Genomic DNA, 25,835 nt, shown 5'->3' on the forward strand with positions numbered 1-25,835 from the left:
CACACACAGTCTGGCAAACCCTGCGTGATACGTTTTAATTTATGGGTAATATTGACTGGCTTCCAGAGCTCCAGCCTCACAGGAGCTCAGTGAAGAGCACACGCATACGCCTTTGTAATTATGATCCATGGATAACAATACAGTAATGTTTAAAATATCTTTTTGAGTTTTAATTTTTTTTGTAATCTCCCATCGTAAAAAAGCCAGAAGTTAATTTAAATAAATACATAAACAGATCAAGTGTTTATAATGTCTTTTGGGATGGAAGTTAATGCAACGAATAGAAAGAATAAAACCTTCTTGCTTTGTGTATGTGTGTTATGCAATTCTAAAGCATTGAAATGTTATCAATACATTTTAAAACTACTGCATTTAACTTCATAATCTTTATAAATTAACAATGAATCATTTGCGTTTAAAATAAATTGAATTGTCTGCAAACAATACGGCACTGAGTGTAATATAACTAAATGTATTTATTTTACTAATGCCACCGCCACTTATTAATGAATAACTCTATAAATGCCGCTTGACTTCATATTTATTATTTATTTATTTTAGATTAGGCTCCAGCAGACACCCGTGACCCTGAGCTCGGGAAGAAGCGGGTATGGAAAAAGAATGAATGAATGAATGAATGAATGAATGAATTTTAGATAAAGTTTGCGTTTAAGGATACTGGTAAAGACATTATTTACCTACCCTGAGTTATTTTAAACTTGCCGGTTCCGCAGCGTCATAGCCATTTCCGGTTCCTGTCCCAACGTAACCCGACCAGAAACGTACACACTATCGACGACTCATGGTTCCGCTCTGGAAATGGCCTCGTCAACACAGCTAGCCGCGAAGGCCAAATGAACAGCAATATTTTTGGAATCGGTCAAGAGGATACAGCCTGCGCTGTCTGAACCTCTATCGGGGACTACTGGAAAATTTGTCGCCTTGATCTCAGGAGTGACTTGGCTGAAAACAAAACAAAAACATGCCACATTTCCTGTGGCCGGAGCCGCTGTCACCCGCTCAACTCAAGCGGCTGGAGGACCACAAATACAGCGCCTCTGGCCGATCCCTGTTCGAGCCGCCGTGTCAGGTCTTCTGGAACTGGCTTATTGAGCAAACGCCAACATGGATCGCACCAAACACTCTGACCATAGTTGGACTGCTGGTCAATATTATCTCCACAGTTGTGCTCGTGTATTATTGTCCCACGGCAACAGAGGAGGTGAGTAATCAAGCGTCCTTGGCCGAAGTTTCTACCCGGAGAGTTTGCCCGAACTACGTACTGTGTTCTGGAATGGAAGGAACGCGAATCCCCAGTTCAGAAATTGCCCAAGTTAAAGTTAGGTGACCAACTGCGCAGACTTCACCCGGCTCACAGCACCAATGTCAGATATTTTCAGAATCGGGGGACTCCTAGTGTTAATTCGGCTTGCATCGGACTATCCCAGCTAGTTATATTTTTAATTGAGCTGCTCCCTAACTGACGGAAATTGCGTAAAGTGTTTTGTTTTGGTCTTGGGCTCTGTCAAAATGAAACCACGACCTCCCGGAGGTTGACGATTATTTTCTGAATTGGAATTCCGATTCTCAATATCGAAAATCTAGATTGATGTTGCTGTGTTTGTGTGCATATCTAAAATAAGATCATCACAGCGATGAAGAATTGTCGGAACAAGACGTCGCGAAGCGTCGTCAAAAACAGAAATTCTATGTAAAAAAAAAAAAAAAAATCTCTGCAGAAAGGGTGCGGTTCGCGCTGCGCTATCCTGTCAACACATCAATAAAGATGTTGCTTTGTTCGACAGATTGCAACAGAAGTGCCTCTTAAAATAATAGTTATCGAATGTGTCTAATGGCAAATGATCCCACTGAAACAACTGCTCGTCCTCGAATACAGCACGAGGTCCAATCTCAAACCTTTGACCTATGATCCACCTCATAGTCCGCAAGGGACTGTGGATCAGGTAGGAAACACAACGGTATGTGGTTATCAGGGTTTTCCCCCCCTCAAAAAACCTTGCAAGTCCACAGTCCATTATGCCTCTCCATTATTAACAAGGCTATCTAGTTGTCCCTGCTCATTATTTAGTACTTAGGAATTTGGCCTCTGTCCGATCTGCTCTGTGGACACCCCAGAGATACGAAAGTAGCATGGATGTGCACACACATACCATAAAAATCCATGCAAATCAATGGACACGGTGCAGAGTTCTCCTCAGAATGAACTCTTTCAAGATAAAGCCACAATGAGCAGCCCCCATCCCCGGCAGGCTCCGCAGTGTTTGAGAGAAAACAGCAGGGTCTCTGAATATTTAGGACAGCATGGGACTCTTGATCTTTCAGGAGTCACAAGGCCAACTTTGTCTGCCTTGCTCGCACGCACTCGCAAACATACGTGACCAACGCTGACATGACGCAAAGGCAGATTCTTGCGTTGAACACACACGGCCCAGATGGCTGGGTGACTTCTAACCCAGATAGAAGACCCGAGTGACTCCAGTCTGCTGAAGTCCTCACCGCGCCAAACTCTTAACCAATTGCTGCTGTGCAAAGGCAAAATGCACAAGTGATCCACTTGCCTTTGTTTTAGTGCTGAAAATAAATGGCCGATGTCACAGAGGAAGCGCTGGCATGAAACGCAATGATAAACACGTATGCATCTTGATAGCTAAAGATTTAAGTTAAAAGATCATTTTCATTTTCTTACCAAAGTCCTTTTGACTACTAAGTAACTCCACTCCAGGTGGGTTTTTTTTTTTTTTTCAATTTCGATTTCGATTTTTTTTTTTCTTTTTTTTTCTTTTTTTTTTTGTAAAACTACAAGACAATTGATTGAATTATTTCAAATATTTATCTTTTATCTAAAAATAGCAAAACAATTTCCCTATTGGGAATGAAGTGCAACTGAAAGATACTGTAAATCCTCCGTGGGCGTAGTAAAGTGACATTTACAGTCATTTTACATTTACAGTCTTCTTGACCAAACAAAGACAAATCCATTGGGTTTAATGAATTGAGAACCTCACTTTCACCAAACTTCACATGAAAATGAACAGGTTCTTCGCAAACAATGGTCAAGTTCCCTTGTTTGGGAATGAAGTGAAAATGAATGAATGAAATGAATCCCCCTGTGGATAAAGTGACAACCTTAACTGTCTTTCACCAAACATCACTTTAAAAATAAAAGGTTTTTCTGTCGTCTTGAACAACGATGAATGGATAAAGTGCTAAACTTTCACACTTTTTGTAAAATAGACACATAGAGGACGGACGCCTGCGAGAGAAATATCGATTTTAAGATTTTCCTTTTCCGAACATCGTCCTTCCTGACTAATAAGTCCGATTTCAATTTCAAGTCAATTAATCACACAGCCCTACCCCTAAATAACATTTCTCCCTCTGCTCAGGCTCCATGTTGGGCTTTCATCATGAGTGCTGTGGGCCTGTTCATCTACCAGTCTCTGGACGCCATTGACGGGAAGCAGGCCAGGAGGACAAACAGCAGCTCGCCTCTGGGAGAGCTCTTCGACCACGGCTGCGACGCCGTCTCCACAGGTGGAGCCCGGATCGGTGCATGAGAGAAGAGCTTGTTGTCTTTTTTTATACAAGTATGCACGTGGTACTTACTTTTGTCTGTTTGTTTGCTTTTTTACCTGCAGTCTTTGTTGCCGTGGGAACATGCATCTCATGTGGAATTGGATTATACCCCAACTGGATATTCTTCTGCGGTTTCATCGGGATGTTCATGTTCTTCTGCGCCCACTGGCAGACCTATGTGTCCGGGACCCTCCACTTTGGCCTGTAAGTCATTCCAATCAATTTTAGCAGCTGCAGGTGGCTGTTTTAATGATCAAGCATCTGCTCCTCTCCCCCGGCCTACACATTTCCACCATGTAACTTCGCTTTGCAGGGTCGACGTGACGGAAGTGCAGATTGCCATCACCATCATGTATTTGATGTCAGCATTTGGGGGAGTGAGCCTTTGGCAAGCTGCGGTAATGGATTGCTACATTTTTAACACAGCCAAATATGGACACACACACACACAAGCACAAACAAATGCAGTCACGAGCATACAGACAGCAACACTTTCATGCACCCGGAGTGTTGAGTCCACGCTGAACTTATCATTCTCCTAGCTTTTAGTTGTCCTTCTAGTCTTTGAAATAGAATTTGTGTTTTGACTTTCACTCTGTGCTACCTTTGGAGGCTTGACTTAACATCACATGAGGGAGGTGAGAAGGTAAATATGGGTAGCTGGCGCCATGGCAACAGGTCATCAATTAGACATGATCTGGCTTCAGAAGCTGATGATGTCACCTGCATTGTGTTTTGTTTTATTTCTCTCTTCTTTTGTTATTCGAATTTTTTTTTCCCCCCTTGCTTTGCCCTTCCATCACGCTCGGCATGCCTGCAGCTTCCAAATAAGCCCCGTTTCTCCTTGCTGTGAGGACGATGCTTAATGCATGCACGCTAATTCGATGTTTCCGTGTGCCCACAGTTGCCCGTCATTGGAATCAAGATGTACGTCTTCCCCATCATCGGCATCGTCGGAGGGGCCCTCTACTCCTGCCACAACTACTTTTATGTCATCCTCAACGGAGGTGTTGGCAAAAACGGCTCCACTGTGGCTGTAAGTTAAAAAAAAAAAAAAAAAAAAAAAGAATTAAAACGGGCTATTACCCATCAGCACAGTATAAAAAAAGGTGTTTTAAGACCGATTTCCCTCTGCGTAGGACACCAGTGTGCTGAGTCCGGGCCTGCATGTCGGACTCGTCCTCACTCTGGCCTTCATCATTTTCAAGAAGTCGTCCAGCCACCTCTTTGAGAACCACCCCTGTCTGTACCTGCTCACCTTCGGCATGGTCCTCTCCAAGATCTCCAACAAGCTGGTGGTACGTTCAGCGCCTCGTTGTGAACCAGCTCCTGTATATGTGCACTAGCAGTCAAACGTTTGGACACACCTGTTCCTACTTTCTACACTGTAGATACACACTGAAGACATCAAGTATATGACCAAGATATGTAGACCAATGTGGCAAAAGAAAAAAATGTTAAATACTTGTTATGTTCTATATGTTTTATATGATGGGTGGCTATTCTTGGATCATCTAAAATATAAAAGTTGTTTGAGTTATTTCATACTTTTTTGTTTAATACATATTCCATGTGTTCATTCATAGTTTTGATGCCTTGAGTGACAATCTACAATGTAAATAGTCATGAAATTGAAAAAAAAAAAACTATTAAATCAGAAGTATGTGTCCAAACTTTTGACTGGTAGTGTATATAGTTTATCATGTGTTTTCATTTTCGTTTCGTTGAAATTCAGTGCATGTTCTTGATGGGTCAGCGTTCTCTGTTGTGTCTTCAGGTGGCCCACATGACCAAGAGTGAGCTGCAGCTGGCCGACACAGCCTTCATCGGCCCCGGTCTCCTCTTCCTCAACCAGTACTTCAACAGTTTTATTGACGAGCACATAGTCCTCTGGATCGCCTTGGTAAGACGCAGCCGCACAAAGAGCTCCAGAGTTCTACAAAATGTCAGGCTTACTTTCGTTTCATGGAAATGCTCCCTAATAATAAATGCGTCGACGTGTGGATTACTGCTGCTCCCGCGACGCGCCCGGCCCCCGCACAAACTTGTTATCTGGCCCGGCGTGGTGGGAAACGGGAAAAACCTGCAGGGCCTGCGCTCCGAGAAACGTCTTGACGCTGAAATCGCAGAGGCTTGCAACTTTCCCTTCTGTGCTCCCTTATCGGTGACTCCCTGCAACCGCTGCACAAAGTTCACTCGACAGATCGGTCGCTCGGTGTAAAGCCCCAGTGACTTTGTTTCATCCCAGTTCAGCGATTTAAAGAGAAGAAGTGTATCTATAAAATGAATGCTACACAATCACCTTCCTGTGCAAGTGTTGCAGTTTCATAGGTTTATTCCACCGTTCTGTTGAAATGAGACGCAGGCTGCCATCTGCTATGAGAGGCCGTGGTTCCAAAGCCAGAAGAACACAGATTAATGACACCTGTTGTGAGCCACAGAAGTTGTCACCCCTGTGTCGCACACCTCTCATTCTGGTTTGGCTTTACCCTTTCCGCAGGTGCTCTCCACTCTGGATCTGTGCCGCTACTGCACAGGCGTGTGCCTCCAGATCGCCTCCCACCTGCGCATCCGCGTCTTCAGCATCACGCCGCCGGCCAACACCCACCGCAAATGACAGCTTGCCCGGCGGGAGGAGGCGGGGGGAGACGCAGACCTCTCCCCGCTCTTGAAAGCAGACGAGCACCACGACGAGGAGACGCCCTCTACTGCCAGCCACTGCAGTCTCGACACAGTAACCACTTCTGAATAAAGACGGGATAAGAAAACAAAAAACTGCCTCCAGGAAAATACAACCGACTCGGTACGTTTAACCAGAAGTAAAAAAAAAATAAAAAAAATAAAAATAAAAAAATGTTTAAAAAGCCTGGATCTAAAACTAAAGATAAGTAAATACTTTAAAGCGCAGTGCAGAAAATAAAGGCTCTCCTTAAAAAAAAAAAAAGGTACTTCTTGCTTGTTGCAAATACCAAAATAATTTATGGGGTATTACAAAGCCTTTTTATCTAAATTAAATTTTGTGTCACAAATCTTTGCGGTTGTGACTTATCAAAGATGACAATTGTAACTCTAAGTTGTGGCGAATCCCATGAATGACCTGTTTTTAAATGCTAAACATTTGTTTTTACTTATAATTCTGCAACTTAATTTGGCACAATTTGGGGCAAAAGGAAAAAAAATAATGAAGTTTTTCAAATTTCGTAATTCCCAATGAATTTCTCAATGTGGATCGGCAGCTCGTCACCTGGTGACGTGGAGGGGTAACGACGGTCCGTGTTTAGAGCTGAAAGAGAATGACGACGGGTGTTCCACAAGGCTGCATCACCTTCCCGTTTTGTATATTTTTTTAAACTGCCTGTAACTCATCTCACCATTCAGACCTGTAATGTGAAAGACGGACCAAAAAAAAAAAAAAAAGAACTAACTAAAACGTCTCACCTCAGCCTTTGGAGCGCCGTCGACTGATGAAGCTTTAACATGAAACTCGTTCTCTGCTTTCTCTCTTCTTCTCCCTAAAGGGCTAAGAGTTGATTCTTTGTGATTGTACAGCATCCAGCTGAAGATGCCTTAAATGTTCCTCATGTAATTACGTTTATCGTGACTATTTAAAAAGAAAAAAAGAAGTTTGTACGTTTCTTTTGATTTCCACTGAAGTGTCATGCCCGATTGAGCAATAGAGATACGACGACGTGACTGGAAGGCGTTTTGTTTTTCACCTCATCTCCATTAGTTTGCTTTTCACATCCAGATGTATCTCGTGTACAGGCAAGTGATTGAGTTGGGTCTTGATTGTCAGTAATCTCTGTAATTATTGATTAGCACTGAATGTTTCCAACTCCTTCTAGTTTTGGGATTTAAAGGGATATTTCTGTCAACAATTAAGGGGTAATAGGGAAAAAAAAGTGTGTTTTCCTGATTTTAATTTCGAACGATAAAAAAAAAAGTGGAGGGTATGTTCAAAATAAGAAAAGAGATCATTTTACTTGGACCCGGGAGCTATGCATTGAAACTTAGATCTTGATTTCAACCCCATGTTGCACTCTTCAATAACTTAGCAATCACACATTTCTACTAACAGATGTGGGTGGAAAGGATTGTAATAAAGAAAATATTTTTCATGCACATTGCAGTATTGTCATCCTTTATGACTTCGGATGATTCCAAAATTCTGAAGTAAACTTTTGCATGAAAGGCAAGTTTTCCAGTTTATATAAAAAAATAAAAAAAAGCAAAAATCAACACAATGACCCATTCAAATAAAACTCAGACAGCAAGATGACTGAACCAAATCACATTTAATTTCAGTCAGAGGAGCCGACGCAAGCTGTGGAGTTCCATTGTCATACGGCGAGTCGTCGTCTTGCATCGCATGACAACACATGAATTACGTGGCCACAAACAAAACAAAACAAACAAAAAAAAACGCCGCCAGCCATCCAGTAGTCACTTTCAGTTTTTTCCACCGTAATTTTAAAAGAACTCTGTCAAGTTTTCACTCAGGGGAGCAAGTTGGAGGAGTTTGGTGAGTTTGTCTCAAGGTTGTGTTTCCATTTGCCAGATGAATCTGACGCAAGCAGCCGCCACAATTGAAATAAGTTACAGAACGTGCTGGAGGGGGCGAGTGGGGGAGGGGGTCTGAATTTCAGACAGAGGCAAGCCGGCTGAGTCCCACAGGGACACGCATACAAGTGGCTTTGACACCTGCAGCGCCAAGGTGTCACCCCGATAATTAACCACCGCGTTAGCAACACCAATCATGTTCTGTAGCCCATTCATTCGCAATGTAAACTTCATTAGGAGGAAAAGTGAAAAGACATTAACAAGCAAACTTTTAGAAAAAAAATAAACTATTACACTGGGGAAAAAAATGAGGAAATGGACAGCAAAGGCACTTCAAGTTTTCTGAACAAACAACACCTCTCAGAATCACATGATTCATCCCCTTTCTATTTAAATAAAACCGCAGCCATAAGAGCCATTACAAAAGCAGGGCTGCAAGTACCTTTCTTTTCCGCTTAATTATTATTTTGTCCATTTAAACAAAGCAAGGAAAAAAATGCACAAGTTCCAAAAATGTTAAACTTATTGTGACATAAAACAGGTAAGCAGGTCAAACTCACATTTAAACGTCCAAGTGTGTAAGATTTACAGTTGACTGTGACAAAGTGGAATATGATAAATGACGCTCTATGATAAATGTACTGTGTACCTTCACATGGGTTTGTTTGCTTAACATAAGCCATTTATCTGTCAGACAGCAGCATTGCCTCTCATGGGGGCTGCCATGTGTCTATGGAAGCCCCAAAGGGACAAAACAGCAGTACGCCCTAAGAGCATGTCAAGCAAATTGGACGAAAATAAAAAATAAAATAATAATAATCAAACGGTGTCCATTTTCTTATTCTTTTGCAGTATAAATTTAAACTCCTAAATCCCAAATCTTGTTTTACTTCAAATCTAAAAACAAAACATTTGTAAATATAGCAAACAGGTATTGTTTCTCTGCCAGCCACGCTACACTCCCCTACCTTGAAGGGGAAGTGGGGCTGAAGACTGCTGGAGAATACACTAAATCTTACACACTGGAACTTTAAGAGGCTTGTAGTAGCAGAAGTTTGGCACTTTTCCCTCGAAACCTCAACCCAAACTGGTAGGAAGACCAAAAGACCTGCTGACCATTCTGTATTAAAAGACTGTGGAGTGGGCAATCTGCAAATCATCTGAATGCAAAGTTTGTCATCAAACTCACACGTATGCGCCTGCCAAGAGGCTGAAATCAAGAGCTTCACACATTAACAGCTCATCAATCAGTTGGCTGTGTGTTTCAGGCCAGAAGTGAAGCGGAGGAGGAGGAAGAGAGGGAGGAGGAGGAGGAGTAGGTGGCACTGACCTGAGGGGAGTGTTCAGCGTGAAATGTGTGTTGTGCAAAAGTCTCAAACGCCCCCTGTGGAGTGAAGAATGAACAACAGGCTTCTACTCACTGGTCGGTGCTCCTTTCGGACTGGCGAGCTCCGTCCATTCGCATGACAACTACCTTATCTCAAATGTCTGCATGTTAAGACCGGCCAAACCTGATGCAACGCAAGCACAGAGGACTTGAGAGTCCAGTTCCAGTTCCAGTTCCAGGTCCAGGTCTCGCTGTCACCCACTCAAATGAGCAGCAGACCGAAAAGGGACAGGGTGAAGTATTCCTGTCACACTATCTCAGTGTTGCTGTCCCTGTTGACTCGGCGTCTGGGGCAAAGCTTTCTCTTCAGCAGGATCAGCTGCAGTTACACAGAGAGAGAGAGGGCGTCATTTGCAATTGCACGCAACTGAGCACAATGAAGAGGAAGAGCTTCTTTTCACCCCCAGACTGCAATGGAGGATGCAACTGGTACAATTAATGATGAAAAAAAAAAAAAAAAAAAACTTGAACACTTTTGATGACAGCAAATGGAATTTTATTCTATTCTAACATGCAGGGGATTTAGCATCGAGATAAATCTGATGCGCAGCATCCACGTTCATGTCTATATTAACTCAGCCACAAAGTGCACTTCTCAACATGGCCACATGCAATCAACACTGGTCACTTAAATACACTGAAAGGGATCTTGCTGAAGAACTGAGAGACAATCCTGGAAGTGGACAGCAGGCAGCATGAATCCATGTCCCTCTCAATGTCTCAGATGTGAAGTGTGCAAAGCTGCGGTCGGGCTCTCCTGCGTGCGATTACGCACTGGACACCGGACACAGTCTGAACTGGGAAGTCTGGTCCCACTGGGTGGACGAGGACGAGGGGAGGGACATTCTCCCCGGGTCACCCCCGCCCCTCCCAACTGTTAACCTTTCTTTGGGTCACGGCTGAGGAGAAACTGGAGCTCTGTGGATTAGAGCAGAGCCTCGGAACAATCTCAATGTCAGAGCTGCGTTTGTTCAACAATCCCGCTGCTTCTTTTCATCCGCAGCCAGCATCAACCTGGCCGAATTTGGCAGATTTTTTGGCCTACGTCTCAGTTTTTTTTTTTACGTTGACAAAGGAGGTCAGAGTGGATTCTACTGCGTGATTTCAACAAAGACGGCAGCCGGCTGCTGTTCCAGGGGACTACAGGCCGTCTTTTAAGTGCGGGGGGGGGTCAGACTGGTGCACAAAGAGCGACACATGACACAAAGGACACAACTCCAGGGAGATATTGGCTCATGCAAGCCCTGAATCATAGCTGGGGAATGAATCACGTTGTCCAGGGGTGCGACTTTTCCGGAATGCCCGAAGAGACGCTGCGAAAGCCCTCCGGTGGAAACACTGACCTGCTCGGCGAAGAAGGACATGACGGTGAAGATGACCAGCGTCACGAGGACGCAGTGCGTCCAAAACTTCAGCTTGTCTCGGTACACCCGCCTGAAGACGGAGAGGAGAAGAAGACGTACGTCAGCCAGCTGTGAATAACACGTCTGTCATCGGCCCCGGCCGGCATTAGCAGGTACCAACACAGAGATAAAATATCCCGATTAGGTGACAGCAGAGTCAGAGGTGGCACGTGCCACCGTAACTGCTCCGCTCTGATGTAACCAGAAGTAAAGCGGCAGTATGCAGAGGGCAGCGGGGCAACAGGGCGACAAGGTGACATCACGCGGCGCCATGTGGCCGTTACTTTACTGGGACGCGGCGAGGAGCAGGATCAGCCGTGTGAGGTCCTGCTGGGAGTCCTGCAGCTACCGACTCGGGATAATTTTAACGGCTCGATTCCCCCGAGTAAAGGGACCTCCACCTCAAACCTCCGACCTCCGGGGGATTACCGCCGCTCCGACCTGGGAACCCTGACCCACCCGCACAGAACCAGCTTAGGGTTTCATCGTCACCATCACTCAGGATAATCTAAGGACTTTTTTGGATGCAGGCTTAGTTGAAAGCAGCGTTTCTCAACTGGTGGGTCATGACCCAGAAGTGGGTCGCAGATCTGTTTTGACTGGGTCGCGGCTCCGAGGGCAATCTCCCTTTTGTTTTTGTTTTTTTTTTGTTTTTTAAATTTAAAAATAAATAAAAATATACACTACCAGTCAAAAGTTTGGACACACCATCTCATGCATCTTTACAACTTTCTACACTGCAGATAGATACCGAAGACATCAAATGTATGAGCAAGATATATGAAATTATGCAGCAAAGAAAAACATGTTAAGAATTTCAATGTAAAACCTCTTTGAGTTATTTGACACTTTTATTGTTTCCTGCATAATTCCATGTGCGTTCATACGTAGTTTTCATGCCTTCAGTGAGAAACTACAATGTCAATAGTCCTGAGAATGAAAGAAAAGACATTGAGTTCAGAGTGTGTGTCCAAACCTTTGACTGGTGGTGTAATCTGATAGGGAAAATGTTGGGCAGTTATTTTGCAGGGCACACAATTCAATGTGATAATTAACTAATTCTTTACAAGGCATGTCAGAAAGTGGGCTGGCATTTTTATTTTTCTGGAATAAATTTGGTAATGGAAAAAAAAAGTGGGTCCTGAGACCACCAGTTGAGAAGCAGTTGTAAAAAGGGTCTCGTATAATGCAAAATTTAAATTCGGCAAAAAGCATACTCCACAATGCCCTCTGACTTGACTCATTTGAGCTCCCACCGCTTCACATCCTACCATTCCTGAAGCTCGTCCATGTGCAGGAAGCGGTTGCGGTACTCCCTGGGCAGCTCGAACTGCGACGGCAGCGGGAACATGGACTCGTAGAAGTCCCGGAGCACAGCTTTCACCGTGGCCGCGTCCTTGTGACCGTGGTCGATGTTGTCGTTCAGGCAGACAAACTTCCTGTCGGGAGCAGACGCAGTAAACACAGCAGGATTCAGAACCCTTACGATGAACTACACAGACGCAGAACCTATATTTTTTTTTTTTTTCCATTCTTCATTCCTACTTGGGATTCTTCCTTATGTCGTCCAGCTGCCCGACCACATGGGACACGTTGGTCCGCACCATCTTGAAAGCAATCTCCTCTTCTCCCATGATTTCAAACCTGTTCCCCGCAAGAAGATGTGTCAGCATCAGCAACAGCCGAGCAGCGCGGACGTCTCGATTTGCTGAAGCGGAAATGCTGTCAGGGACTCACTTGTACTTGTTTTGATCTCTGAAGGCTTTGTGGATGCGCTCTGTGATGGGTTTGCAGTTGAGGATGAGGCCCTTGGTGACCGGAGGCTGCAGATTGACGACGGTTGAGATCAGATGAGAAATGTTTAATCTGCACTGACAGTCCCTGTCGGACGTCTTTCTCTGGCTCACCATGCTGGGGTCATAGTAGGCCTCCTGGGTTGGGTTCACCGTGTGGAGCTGGGTCAGGTTGGTGGGGAGTGTTTTGGAGCAGTTTATCAGCATCTGCTCCAGGCCTGTCAGGTCCTGCAACGAGCCACAGAGAAATGTCAAGCACAACAATAGAGAACTCTTTGATAGAATAGAACACAATGCCTTTATTTATCCCACATTGGGAAAATTTACATAATTACATTCAGTGCAAAAAAAAAAATATACAGAAAGAAATAAGATAAAAAAAAAAACAATCGAGTTACATTTTAAGATTTTTTCAAATAAGTGAAAATAGACGGACCTGGAGGCTCAGCGGCAGCTCGTGGATCCTGGTGGCCAGGGTTCGAATCTCCCGGTCCGACAGGACGCCCGAGTGATCCGTGTCAATTTCGTCAAACACGTCCGTGACGTTGAGCTGCTGCTGGGCGCTCATCAGGAAGTAGAAGTAGGAGAAGGCGAACTGCATGTCCTCCGGGTGGCGAACGCGGTGGGCCGACGTCTTGTCGAACTCCTCGGGGAACCTGAAGGTGGGAACCAGCAGAGGTCATTTAGCCGACTCTCACCTCTGCCCAACATAAATAAATCCCTTTTCCAATCGCTGTCACCTCGTGTCAAACATAATAATGAACGCTGAGTCTAAATGTAAAAAAAGAAAATAAATTAAATAAATAAATAATTTAAAACACAATAAAATGCCAACACTAAATCAAAGCTTTCCTACACCACCTCTTGGTGAACCGTCAACACACATCGGGGAAGCAAGACTCACATGTCCTGCAGCTCCTGCATGACGAGGCGGTCGATCATGTGGGGCATGTGCGCCGGCACCTTGCGGGAGGTGAATCCAAACTGGCTGTTGAGCAGCTTGTTGACGTGGCGCAGCGAGTCAGCGAAGGTGTCCTGCAGCCGCCGGCCAGTGGCGGCGCCGTCTGCGTTGTAAGACAGCTCTCTCAGCAGGCGCTCCTCTCTCTGCAAGACGGTTCAGATTTCAGAACATACAAATCTTTCCTGAGATAAGAGAAATAAATGAACAAACTCCCAGGCGGCTCTTCTGACCTCCAGGACTTCCTGGAAGTACTTTCTCCTCTCCCAAGGCAGGAAGCCTCTGTCCGAGGTGATGAAGTGCTGGAGTTTCCTCCCCACTGGAGCTCCTCCAGCCTGCTGCATGCTCTTGGGTTGGGAAATGCTGCTGAGCAATTTGGAGGGCTGCTTCGAAGTTACAACCTCTCTTTTATCCTCATCAATGTGAACTGGAAGGAGCGGCTTGGTGTCGTCGTGTCTGGACATTTCTTCCTTCGTTTTCCCCTTAAAAATGATTTCTTCAGCTTTCCCGTCTTTGTGTGGCTCTGCCTGCACTGCCTCTCCCTCCAAGTCTTTATAGGGGCTCTTCTGATCCTTGGGGCCGCTCTCACGTGCCTGCTCCGAATGGACGACGGGCTTCCTTACAGCCAAGGTCACGTAAGGTTTCAGCAGCTCGGTCTTTGACACGTTGTAACCCTTGAGGGTGATGTCGCCAATGAGAAGTTTCTCCTCCAGCTCGTGCAGCTCGCTCTGCACGGCCGCCGGCAGGTGGGAGATATTCACCGCGGGAACGTCGACGGCGAGCTGAAGCTGATCGGCCGGCTTCTTCCGGATCTTTGGACCGCGTCTGTACTCGGGGACCTCCGAGAACGGAAACGCCGCATCGGGAGTGGGCGTCGGCTTCGGCTCCCCGCCGTCTTTGCTCAGGGGCTGAGACGCGTTGGTCTGAGGAACCTCCCGCGTGTCCACGGCGACAGTGAAGCTAAAGGCGAACTCGGCGTCGCCCTCGCCCTCGCCCTGGAACGTCAGGTTGTACCGGATCTGGGTGGCGTTGTGGCCCGAGTGGAGCAGCAGGTGGATGGTCTTCCACTTGTTGGCGACGGAGGTGTGGCGCACCACCGCGCCGTCGCTGACGTGGGCCTCCGAGACTCGGCGAGCCAGCCCCTCGAAGCTGAAGTAAGGCTTGGTTTCGCCCACGGGGAGGGTGTACAGGGTCTGGTGCCTCTGCAGAGTCACACGGTGCAGCTCGCCAAAGCGATCTAGGGCAGAAATGAAAACGTGTCAAAGGACAGGATTCCATCAGTTTGGCTCTCTAAGGCTCCCAAGGTGATTCAGGAGATGACAAATAGACATTTTCTACCAGTTATGGAAACGTGAACCATATAATAATATATAGATACTTTCCGCTACTACTTTTCTTTTTCTTTTCAATTTACTAAATTGATTCCTGTATGGTTACTATGTATGTTTTAGCTGACCCCCTGGTTCTTATTTGCTTGTTCACTGTTCTTGTGAACTGTTTGACTCACTCATAATTGAAGTTCTATCAAAGTTCTCTACAACTGAGTATCAAATAAATCTAACTGGCCCGTCCATACTTAAGGAGGAGGAAGTTTGCCCTTTTCCTAGAAGTGCAGGATACCAGGAGTTCAACAAAAAAAAAAAACTGTTATCTCTATTACCTTTACCTTGCTCTCCTGTGTAATTTGCCTGTCTGTTCCAAATAAAGGATACAATTATAATTCGATTCGATTCCGGGTCTGGGGTCTTTCTGTGTGGAGTTTGCATGTTCTCCCTGTGTCTGGGCTGGGTTCTCTCCGGGTTCTCCGGGTTCTCCGGCTTCCTCCCACACTCCAAAAACATGCATGTGAGGTGAATTGGAAACTCTAAATGGACCCTAGGTGTGAGTGCGAGTGTGAATGGTTGTTTGTGTCTGTGTAGCCGTGGCCACTTGTCCAGGGTGTCACCCTGCCTTCACCCTATTACAGCTGAGTGCAGAACAAAGCAGGTACAGAAGATGGATGGATGGATAAAAGATAAAGCAGTCGTGCTCTGACTGCGCTCACCTTGGCCACAGTCTCCTACGTCGAAGCCGCAGGAGAGCACGTTGCAGGCCTGGTCGCAGAACTTGTCTGCCAGCCAGGAGTTGGCACAGCCCGGATTGCAGTAGGACGTCCCGGTGAGACCAGCACCAAACTGCCAGACCTGAGCGCCCGCGCCTCCACCAGCCCCCGCCACGTAGCGACTGCTTCCAGCTCCACCTGGTGGACAGAGGAGGAAGTCACACTCTCAGAGATGCGAGAGGGCTCTCAACGGTAAGAATGAAGGACAAATTCAAACATTCTGGAAAGAAATATTACAGATAATTTCCCAAATAATTTCCAGACCTAGTCCTATCTCCCCTGAACTCTGTATCTTAGGCCTCTACCCGGAAAACCTTTCCATGAAATTAAATTGATAAACCTTTGCCTTGCCAATTCATTTTCTTTTTTCTTTATTTCTTTTTTTTATTATTTTCTTCTATTATTCCTCTTTTTTTTTTCCTTTGAACTGTTACTGCATTGAGTGTTTAATCTTATATCTCCGTATTTCCTTAACTCTTGCATACTGTCGATCTATTTATTATATACCTTCCTGTCTTTTTATTTCTTTCTGTAGAACTGTTGGATGGGGGTGGGGGCGTTGTTCAAGTTTGTGTTTATATGTTAGTGTTTACTCTGTATACCAATTCAAAATGTCAATAAACATATGTTTAAGAAAAAAAAAAGAAAGAAAGAAAAAGAATGAAGGACAAGATGTTGCTGCTCCTTTTTACCGAGGCAGTCTCCCCCGTCCCAGTCGCAGGCTGAGTTGTTGCAGGCTTTGTCACAGTAGCCGTCTTTGATCCAAGACCCAGGGCAGCCCTCGGCACAGTTGGGGACAGGCCAGGTCAGGTACACCTGCAGAGGAAGAGAGAGATTAACAGCCAGGAAAACGATCCGTATGAGCCAACCGGAAAATTCTACACTAAATCTGTACTATAGTCGCACCTTCTGTCCTTTGGAGTGGGTGTAGAAGTCGTCCGGCCAGACGTCTCTGCCAAACATCACGTCATCATTGAGGTAAATGAACTTTTGCGAGAGGCCTGGGATGCGGTGGATGTGGGTCTCGATGGCAGGGGAGCTGAAAGTGGGGAGGTGGCTGCCATTTTGGAAGATGTCCTGGAAGAAAAATAAAGAAAAAATAAAGAATCAGTTTCAATCTATTGTTGTGCATTCTGTGACGTCAGGAGCGAGTGAAGCTCTTGATACCTGATGCGAGACGACTGTAACTCTGGGGTTATCCAGGTTGAGCCAGGAGGGGATCTGCCCATTGGTGACGATGAAAATGTGCCGCACCCAGGGGGCGTGTCTCTCCACGGAGCGCAGCGAGTAGCGGAGCTCCTCGTTGTCCTCGAATCGGCTCGCCGACACGTCCTCGTCCTGCTTGGACTGGACGGCCACGCAAACGGGAAAAAGAAAAAAAAATACTTGAGCGACACCCTCCGAAGGCTATTTCTGAACGTGCTTCACGAGGCAGCACCTGGGAGATGGCTGTGAGGTCCCAGAACAGGTAGCCGGGACTGACGGTTAACTCTTTGCCGTCCACGGTCAGGTTCTTCTTGGCCTGCTGGGCCAGGTCGGTGAAGTCCTTAGGGGTTTTGAGGTGGAGCAGGGCAATGCTCGCCTCAGAGTACAGCTCCAGCTACGGAACACACAAAAAAAAAATACATGAAAGGGACGGGAAGGAGGAGGTTCGTCGCTGTGTTTTTTGTTCGAGTGCCTTGAGTGAGCGCGAAAACTTCCCTCATGGCAAACAGGAAGGTTTGCTCAAGACTTGTTGACTTCCCTTATGCAACCATGGTGGCTTTCATCCTTTAGTCAAGGATGACATACCTCCAAAATAAAGGCTGAAGAAAGGGCTGGGTGATTTTGGACAAAAATAAAATCCAGATTTTTTTTTCTCTGAAAACTCGATTTTGATTTTTTTTTTGGTCAAACTACAAAAAAATATTTCATCTTTATTTTTAAAGAAAAATAGCAAACAAATTGCCCTATTGGGAATGAAGTGCAACTGAAAGATACTGTAAATCCTCCATGGGTTTAGTAAAGTGACAACATTTGGTCTTCTTGACCAAACAAAGATGAATCCATTGGGATGAATGAAGTGAGAACCTCACTGTCACCAAACTTCATTTGTAAATGAACAAGTTCCTCCTGTGGATAAAGTGACAACCTGAACTTTGTCTTTCACCAAACATCACTAGAAAAATAAAAGGCTATCCTATCATCTTAAACAACGATGAATGAATAAAGTGCAAAAATTTCACATTTTGTAAAATAAGAGGCGCACAGTCCAGAAGCATGCGAGAGGAAAATCGATTTTAAGATTTTCCTTTTATTTTAACATCGTCTTGACTAATAAATTTGATTTAAAATCGATGAATCGCACAGCCCTAGCTAAAGACAGAGAAAAGTTGTGCCCTGAGGATTGTGACGGCACTGATGACCAATCAAATATCATTAAAAAGCGTTTTCAGCTGCTCCGAGAAGACAGACAAACTGCGACAAACAGATCTTGACCTGCCAAAACATAAGAGACCCACTGGCCTCGGCTGCACCGTCCGTGAAGCAACGCCATTAAAACACGACACGCCAAAGTAGGAGGCTGAAGGTTAGAACGCAGATGTTTATCTCAAAGCAGCTCAGCGTGTGTTGAGAGGTTTGGAAAACCTTTGGTGATGACATCTCCTCTCCAGGGGGAGTGGGGAGGGTCATCGCTGGATTGTGAGAGCATCTGTTTGTGTGTGTTGCCTATGCGGGAGATCCCCAACTCTCCCACCATCCATCCCTCTTCCTCTCCTGTCCCGGGAAACGTCTCCATGGCCAGACGCTGCACCCAAAACATGTCACTGCAACTCTTGTCCCGCCCGCTGTTTTTAGTGTTGGTGGGGAGTGAGTGCTAATGGTGGGGGGGGGGGGGGGTAGGAGATTAGCCGCGTGCCCCCAAACGCAGCAGGGGAGCAGTCAGGAGCCCCTGCGGGATCACATTGCCATCTTTATTGTTGCTATCTTTGTAGTTCTGATAATGCTGCCACACAAACACAAGGTGCGCGGCGGCCTCTCAAAGGCTGCCCCGCAAGTGTAAAAACCATTTAATGCGCACGTGTCACACATAAGCCTGGTTATAAATAAATGGGAGGTGAGCTCAGTGTTTTCACTTGGCCCATTGTTTTTGCGGTGTCTTATGTTTCATTGCCGCAAAAATAATTTTCCACGCAAGAAGTGGATGACACTCCACAGAGCGGAGATTCCTTCTTGAAAACAGCCTGCAGACTGTCTCACAGGAGACTCAGTACCACTAAATAAATCTTCTCCACTTCAGAGGAGACCCGACATTATTATGAACACGCCGCTTGGCTCTCACGCACAAACATTTGGCAGGGCGGGAATCGGGATTGGAAAAAGGCACCGACACGGGCAAGCTGGTCGGGGGGCTGGAGAGCAGCTTTCATCACCGGGGCGGTGGGTCCAACAGCGGCTATTAATACCTGCAGCCTCCATCCCTCTGCACTATGCACATCATCCCCCTTTCACGGAAGCGGCTCGCCGACACCAGGAAACACCCTGAAATCCAAACTGACCATTGTGTGGTACTACCTGGAATCTACACACACACGCACAGGCACGCACATGCACGCACGCACACGCTTTCCATCCTCTTTCCTGGGCTCCTCTTCCAATGTGTTATAACTAAGATAAAAAAATAATACAAATAATAATGAAAGGGGAATCCAAGCAATAATCATGTGGAGGGTGTATAAGTATCCAGTTCTGATAATGAATGTATTATCTGGATACCGGACTGACAATATGGCGGCGAGCCGATTTTCCCAGTGGCCACTCGAGGTACTGCAGCAAAAAAATCCCACGGGCCCAAAAAGTTTCCTCATAGACCGCAATACAAATAATTAAGGCCTTTAAACGGTTGACAGGACGACTGTGACCTGAAACGCGATTCATAGCAAATATTTTTATTGTAGATTTCTCTACAAAAAAAATCAGCAGAAGAGAGTTTATTCCCAGCGTGACGTCACGACGTCATGCGTGCTGCTGTGTCTCACCTCATTCTGATTGGCTGCGTCCTGACGTGTCTGTAAGTGACGTTCATGACAGGGCAGGTCAGCGAGCCCGCCGCAAGTTCAACGCGCGACGTGCCGCCTGGCGCTGTGCCACTCCGAGCAGTTGCTATGCGGAGAAACCTCCCTCGCCGCCGGCTGAGGTCACGGCAAGAATGCCACCAATTATTATCACATGACCTGCCAGGTTACACCGCAGCGAAGCCTTGGAGAGAGAGCCTCGGGAGCAATGCAGGGAATGACGAGACAACCGGGTCCGACCATGAGACAGGTTAACAGCGTTTAACCTGCATATCATCACCTGCCGTCTGATGCAAGCTGTGAGCAGATGATGCTTCTTTTTACCTGTCCACCATTATTATTATTATTATTATTATCATTATTATCATCATCATCATCATCATCATCATCATTATCATTATTATCATCATCATCATCATCATTATTATCATTATCATTATCATTATGAAGTAACATTATTTGTCTGTGTTTTCAGTTAACAGCTTGATAAATGAAAAAAAAAGTGTTTATCCAAGAATGTCAGAGAAAACACTTGGCTTTAAAAACACCTTATTGTCTGTTGTCCAATAGTGGCTGAGTACACTCAGTATGCAGTGCAGCTATGGAAAGATGTTATCTAATCTGTCACCCAATCATTCTAATCAGCCATGTGAGTTTATTATCGGAAGACGGGGCAAACAGTTGACTCATGGTCCGTCTGCCTCATTTTGTTTTCTTTGATTATTTCAGAGTAATCCCCGCTCATTAGTGGCATTCCCCACGCTCGGGATATAAAGCAGAACTCTGACGGGGGGGAAATTATTAGACACACAAGCCGCCGTCCAACAGGCTAAACAGAGGCCCTTCATCCGCATCGCAACATAACTGTTTAAAATAGAAAAAGCCCTCGTTTAGCCTGCTGCCGGAGGGGATTTGGCTTTTGTGTTCTGTTCTACCTCAGTGTACTTTTCTAAGATGTATAATAAGTTCCTAATATGCACACTCCCACATTAGATGGCTGGAAGGGCTGTGGACCCGGCTGCAGTGCAGTGAGGGTGACACCTGGTGGCAGTGGCTGTTTTGACAAGAGTCGCCTTCAAAATCATCCTCTAAAACCTTTGCCGATGCACTGTTGCTGCTGTGCGTCCAAAAACCCAGCAGACTCCTGCACTGTGAGGTTGCGCATCAGGTCGAATTCACTCTTCCGATGTTATCTGACGTTAATCAGCAAAAGACTAAGAAGGTGATCAAAAGGTGATCGCACAAGTGCAAGGGGTGGTGGGTTAAAAGGATATTTCTACACAGAGCCTGATGAAACAGCTGGTTCTTCACTACACGCTCTCTGTTAACTGCTCTGTTTTCAGCCTCGTCTAAGCCCGAGTTGCGTTAGGACGGAACCACCTGCACTGCACCGTTAAACTTTACATGTTTTAGTGAACCATTAAAAAGTGGGAGCAGAGTGAAAATAGTTGCTCCTCCTTGTGTAAAAAAAAAACAGGTTTTACCTGTTTCACTTTGTTCAGGATGACAGAAGGAAGTTTGACTCTCAGCTGCTCCGTTTCCTTCAGGGAGGCGGGGAAGCCAATCAGGTAGGCCAGGGACTGCATGCGGATCAGGCCCGGAGCCTCTTTATCCGCCGTCTGCCAAAACGCACACAAAAATAGCAAGTGTGTGTTTGTTGTCACAAGTGCCGACGGTTAAAAATCACCCTGGGATGTTTGACAATGTTGTGGCGGAGTGTCTCATTTAAATACAGTCAAATGGAAAGAGGACGTGTGGAAATGTAAAGCGTTCCTGAAAAGAAAGGCTGCGTGTAAACTCACCAGGTAGCACCTTGACACGGAGAATTTGTGCTCCTCCTTTGACACGTCCGTGTAGGCTTTGTCAGCTGCAGGAGCAACAAAGGTAAAGTGTTAAAGCGAGCAGCGCTGATCCAAATCCCTCGTTTCATTTCTCCATCATTTTCAGATCACAGGCCTGTTCCATTTTACAATGTGAACCAAATATAGAGCGTGAGCTATTTTTAGGAGGACTGGTGCACTTTGGATTTATTCCCCTCTACAGTCACAGGCACAAACTGTCATATATATATATATATTTTTTTTTTTTGTGTGTGTTTGATTTTTTTTGCTTTTAATTTAAACATAGGATTTTATAGGAGGAAATATCCCACTTTGGGACACTGTTTTAAACAGCTTGACCTGCAAAATGTTCCTATGCCTCATCCTCTCAGCGCAAAAATGCAAACTAAAAAAAGAACTATGATGCACCACCAGGCGGGGTGAAGAGGTCTTCAACGTGAGTTAAGTGTCTTAATGACGTTGCACCGTGGAAGAGCTGCTGAGCGCTGCAGAGGTGAAGCCACTGAAACTTTCACACGTTGCCAGAGGGCGAGCCAAGGCTGGAAACACTTAAACAAACAGAAACGGCCGCGTTGCTCTTTAATTCTTAGTCAGAAGCAGCGGGTATGACGTAGATCTGAAGGTCACACGTTTTGCCTCTTGGCGTGCATGTTGTACTTGACCAAGAATGCTTTAGCCACTGCAGAGGCAACACGTGCAAACATGGCGCTGCTCAACCCGCGGTCATGCACACACATTTTAAACCACACCGCCCTGCAAAAGAAGCGTGAATGTACGCGTAGCCCTCCCTAGCACATCCCAGTTTAATATATGTCAAAGCTCATTATTTATTTAGTGGCTGACAGAGAGCCTTGCACAAAGACGATCAAGCAAAGATCAGTTTCTAGGAATCCAACCAGCTCGCAGTCAACGTCACACCTTCTGTGTGACTTGAACTTGTGCACAGCAGGTGTTTTGTCGAATCATTAAGAGGATTTCTGGGGCTTTAAACTGATATTATTCATTCACGTGACTTACATATGAACACATTTTCAACATTATCTTCTACAGAGCGCATAACATTTTTTATTACATCATAAGCCTGTTCCCTATTTCTTGGAATCACTGCAAGAGATTCACTTCCAGGAAGTTTCCCTCCTCCACCTCTTTGAGAAGAAATTGTCAGTTCTCATTATCCAGCTAGTGTTCTCTTCTTTTCCTTTCTTTGCGTGCGTGTGTGTATTTACCGTCGGCCTGCGAATGAAAGACAACAACAGAGGCAGTGGTGGACGGCTGGGAGGGTTTGCTCATCAGCAGCAGCTCCTTGGCGGCGACGAGGGAGGGAGCGAGCGTCGGCAGCTCCTTGAGTGAGACGTTGGCTGGCAGGGCCGGGTCCAGCGCCAGCATGGGGGCGATGATGCAGTGGGACAGCAGGCATTCCAGCTTCACGCTAAAACGCAGCACAGATACAACAACAGTTGTGCTCAGGTGGCCGTCAGTGAGTTTGAGTTTGCATATTCAGCCGTTTTCAGTATCTCTATGCAAAACAAAACAGGGTGGGTTTTGACATCTGGACAGGAAGAAGGAAGACGGCCAGAGCTGTGGGGTGGGTGAGTGAGTGGGCGGTGGGGGGCTGTCAAAGTAACACTTTGGTGGTTAACATAGGAAATAGCTGCAAGAGAGCAAGCATGCAAAGCAAGACTAATGATGTGTGAGCTGCACAAATCAAGCCACCACTGAAGTCACATGTTTCTTTTAATAACCAGCATTGCCCGGCGTGTTTCCTGAACAGAGGAGCCAACAACCTCCCACATCTTCAGACTTACCTGTCTTTCGGAACTTCAGTTGTCTCACTTGCGTTTTTGCCCAGTAGTTCCCTGAATGCAACAAAGAGCAAAAGTTATTCTATCCTGAACACCTTGCTGCACGGCTGAGACAAAGCAAACGTTAAGGATTAACCACTGAAACACTCTCCTCCTCTGACCTTTGGTCTCATTCTGAATGTGTCAATCACTGTAAATGATAGTGCCAGAGTTTGGGCTTGTATGCTAATACTGATGAACTCAGGTGTAAATCCCCAAAGGTACTTGTTTAAACCTCTGTGACAATACAGAAAAGGACATCCGATACACTGAAAGCCAAAGGAGATACCTCCGAGCTTTCTGTTCCTCTTTCATTTGCTCCTTGACTGCCTTCAGTTCCTTCAGGAGTGCCATGTCAGTGCCATTCACCCATGTGTACACCACATCAATTGGCATGGGCAAGCAGAGCCTGCAAAAAGCACATCACAATCAGAGAGTCCTAAGGTCTGCAGCCATGTTTGGCTCTCTGCAAGCTTAAGTCCCTCCAGCCAGCGTGACTCATTATTTGATTGTGCGTCACGTCTCTTCATGTTAATCAGAGGACACTTGAAGAACAGGAAAAAATAAGTTTCTAGCTGCAAAACAAAATGATGTGAGCCCTTTATCACACTGAAATTAGAAAATGTTTGAAGAACACCACCCCTCAATCCAACACCTCACCTGCTTTGGAAGGATTTCCCCCCAACATTGTCCCTGTACGAGTCAAACATGACATGGTACTGGTCACGGCTCCACTCGACCACCACCTGTGTTGGAAATGAGGGACATTAGAAACCGAGAGGGGGGAACTTTCGCATGTGTTGCAGTCTCCCAAATTTCCCACACAACCAAGGACAACACCAACCCGGGCCAGACACAAGGTGGCCCACTTGAACGTTACAATCCATGCGCAAATACAAATACCACAACAATTAAACTGTTGAATTTTTGGTTCATATGTAAAGGTTAATAAAAAATAAATGCGCAAACATGGCATGAACTTGTGAAGTTGTCAACAAATCCAGGGAGTTCATTCAATGAAGTACTTGTTTCTAAACGACTGCCATGTGAGCACACTTTTCATCAAGGGAATGTCCCGTATGCAATACAGACTCGTTACAGTACTAAATGAATAACCTAGATGACGTATATTTGTGTTTACGAGCCAATTCGCGCTTAAGTGCCAAATGATCCTGCGAGGCGACGAGCTTCAAAAGAGGACACACGGACACGGCGACGGAAGCAAATTCAACGCAACCGGGCAACGAATACTCGACTCCTGAAGGAAACAAAGACGGACATCACCTCTCCGAACTGGAAGGCGGACACTATCATGAGGACGAGACCGCCGAAGCAGAGGTAGAGCCCGTATCTGTGGGACAGACAGGTGTACGTCTGCCGCTGCAGCAGCTTCAGCACCGAGTTGACGACTACCATGGTTCTCCTGGGCGACGCATAGCGCTGCATTCATTCAAAAAGAAGACACAAAAACACACGCACGTCGGTGCACCGGACGGACAAAGTAAACATCACAAGCGGGCGGGATCAGTCAGCTGACCGCCGTCGGCCGAGCCACACTACCGTGACACATGACGACCATACGTTTCCATTTGGTACTTCGTCGACGGTGCCGCCGCAGCGCCGCCTCAAGGCCTTTGTCGCCCTCTGGTGGAGTGGAGGAGGAAGGTGTGGTGCATCTGAGGACAAAGCGCCAATACAAATTTTGACCATGGAAGTGTTGTCGTCCTCGAGATTTTGGTCTTGGTCTCGAGACCACTTTTTAAGGGTCTCGGTCTCATCTCGGACTCGGAGGCATTTTCACTCTGTCTTGATTCGGTCTCAGACTAGGCGGACTCGGGATTTTTGACCAGTCAAGACTCAGCCAACACTGCAATGACACGAAAATAACTGGAAAGAATCCAGCTGCTGCATTTTACGCTCTGTTTGTGACACCCAGAGTGACAAAAACATTGACACAACCCCTTATTCCGAGTTCATTTATTTTTAACTTTAACTAAGCAACAATGTTTTTTTTTTGTTTTGTTTTGTTTTTTGAAAATGGTTCAAATTAGTTGGCAAAGCAGCAAAATGTTAAAGAAAATTATTAAAAGATACCTTGCTGAAAAGAGATGTTGCTGTTCGATTTAGAAGCAAACTTGAATTTAAAAAAAGATACTGGTCTTTTTTCTGTTTTGTCGTTATTTTTCTTTGATATATAAAGTCTTGGTCTTGACTCTCGAACTCCTAACGTAGACTGCCTCCTAACGTAGACTTGCTTTTTGTAAAAAAAAATAAAAAAAATAAAAAAATAAATAAAAAT

At 45.6% G+C, this 25,835-nt stretch overlaps 2 protein-coding genes across 2 annotated transcripts; one reads left to right on the forward strand and one right to left on the reverse strand.

Moving 5' to 3' along the window:
* Window positions 1-783: 783 nt before the first annotated feature.
* Window positions 784-7,719, forward strand: chpt1 (choline phosphotransferase 1). The gene is made up of 8 exons (XM_076030070.1): window positions 784-1,222; window positions 3,408-3,555; window positions 3,660-3,801; window positions 3,911-3,995; window positions 4,502-4,633; window positions 4,737-4,895; window positions 5,375-5,500; window positions 6,098-7,719. Exons 1-8 carry the CDS (start codon window positions 983-985, stop codon window positions 6,212-6,214), a joined length of 1,149 nt encoding a protein of 382 aa, XP_075886185.1. The 5' UTR covers window positions 784-982; the 3' UTR covers window positions 6,215-7,719.
* A 187-nt stretch (window positions 7,720-7,906) lies between these two features.
* gnptab (N-acetylglucosamine-1-phosphate transferase subunits alpha and beta) lies at window positions 7,907-25,143 on the reverse strand. Its single transcript, XM_076030069.1, has 21 exons — window positions 24,821-25,143; window positions 24,197-24,282; window positions 23,826-23,945; window positions 23,501-23,551; window positions 22,922-23,124; window positions 21,657-21,721; window positions 21,339-21,473; window positions 17,238-17,399; window positions 16,967-17,146; window positions 16,706-16,876; window positions 16,492-16,615; window positions 15,743-15,937; window positions 13,932-14,935; window positions 13,645-13,844; window positions 13,177-13,396; window positions 12,855-12,968; window positions 12,685-12,770; window positions 12,493-12,591; window positions 12,219-12,386; window positions 10,888-10,978; window positions 7,907-9,863 (listed from the first exon to the last, which is right to left on the reverse strand). The coding sequence occupies exons 1-21, from the start codon at window positions 24,980-24,982 to the stop codon at window positions 9,792-9,794; spliced, it is 3,708 nt and encodes a 1,235-aa protein (XP_075886184.1). The 5' UTR covers window positions 24,983-25,143; the 3' UTR covers window positions 7,907-9,791.
* Between the last annotated feature and the right edge of the window lie 692 nt (window positions 25,144-25,835).

Source organism: Nelusetta ayraudi, unplaced genomic scaffold (assembly GCF_046127955.1).
Source record: "Nelusetta ayraudi isolate G7.1 ecotype Tasmania unplaced genomic scaffold, CSIRO-AGI_Nayr_v1 ptg000027l, whole genome shotgun sequence".
In the NCBI taxonomy this organism is placed as follows: domain Eukaryota; kingdom Metazoa; phylum Chordata; class Actinopteri; order Tetraodontiformes; family Monacanthidae; genus Nelusetta; species Nelusetta ayraudi.

Excerpts from the sequence above, each read along its gene's own strand:
- gnptab (XM_076030069.1), bottom strand. The coding sequence starts at position 24,982 with ATGCAGCGCTATGCGTCGCCCAGGAGAACCATGGTAGTCGTCAACTCG. Across the intron at positions 23,552-23,825 it reads GAGGAACAGAAAGCTCGGAG|GGAACTACTGGGCAAAAACG; the intron begins GTATCTCCTTTG and ends TGTTGCATTCAG. Across the intron at positions 10,979-12,218 it reads ATGGACGAGCTTCAGGAATG|GCGGGTGTACCGAGACAAGC; the intron begins GTAGGATGTGAA and ends CTCCGTCTTCAG.
- chpt1 (XM_076030070.1), top strand. The coding sequence starts at position 983 with ATGCCACATTTCCTGTGGCCGGAGCCGCTGTCACCCGCTCAACTCAAG. Across the intron at positions 4,896-5,374 it reads AGATCTCCAACAAGCTGGTG|GTGGCCCACATGACCAAGAG; the intron begins GTACGTTCAGCG and ends TTGTGTCTTCAG. Across the intron at positions 5,501-6,097 it reads TAGTCCTCTGGATCGCCTTG|GTGCTCTCCACTCTGGATCT; the intron begins GTAAGACGCAGC and ends CCCTTTCCGCAG.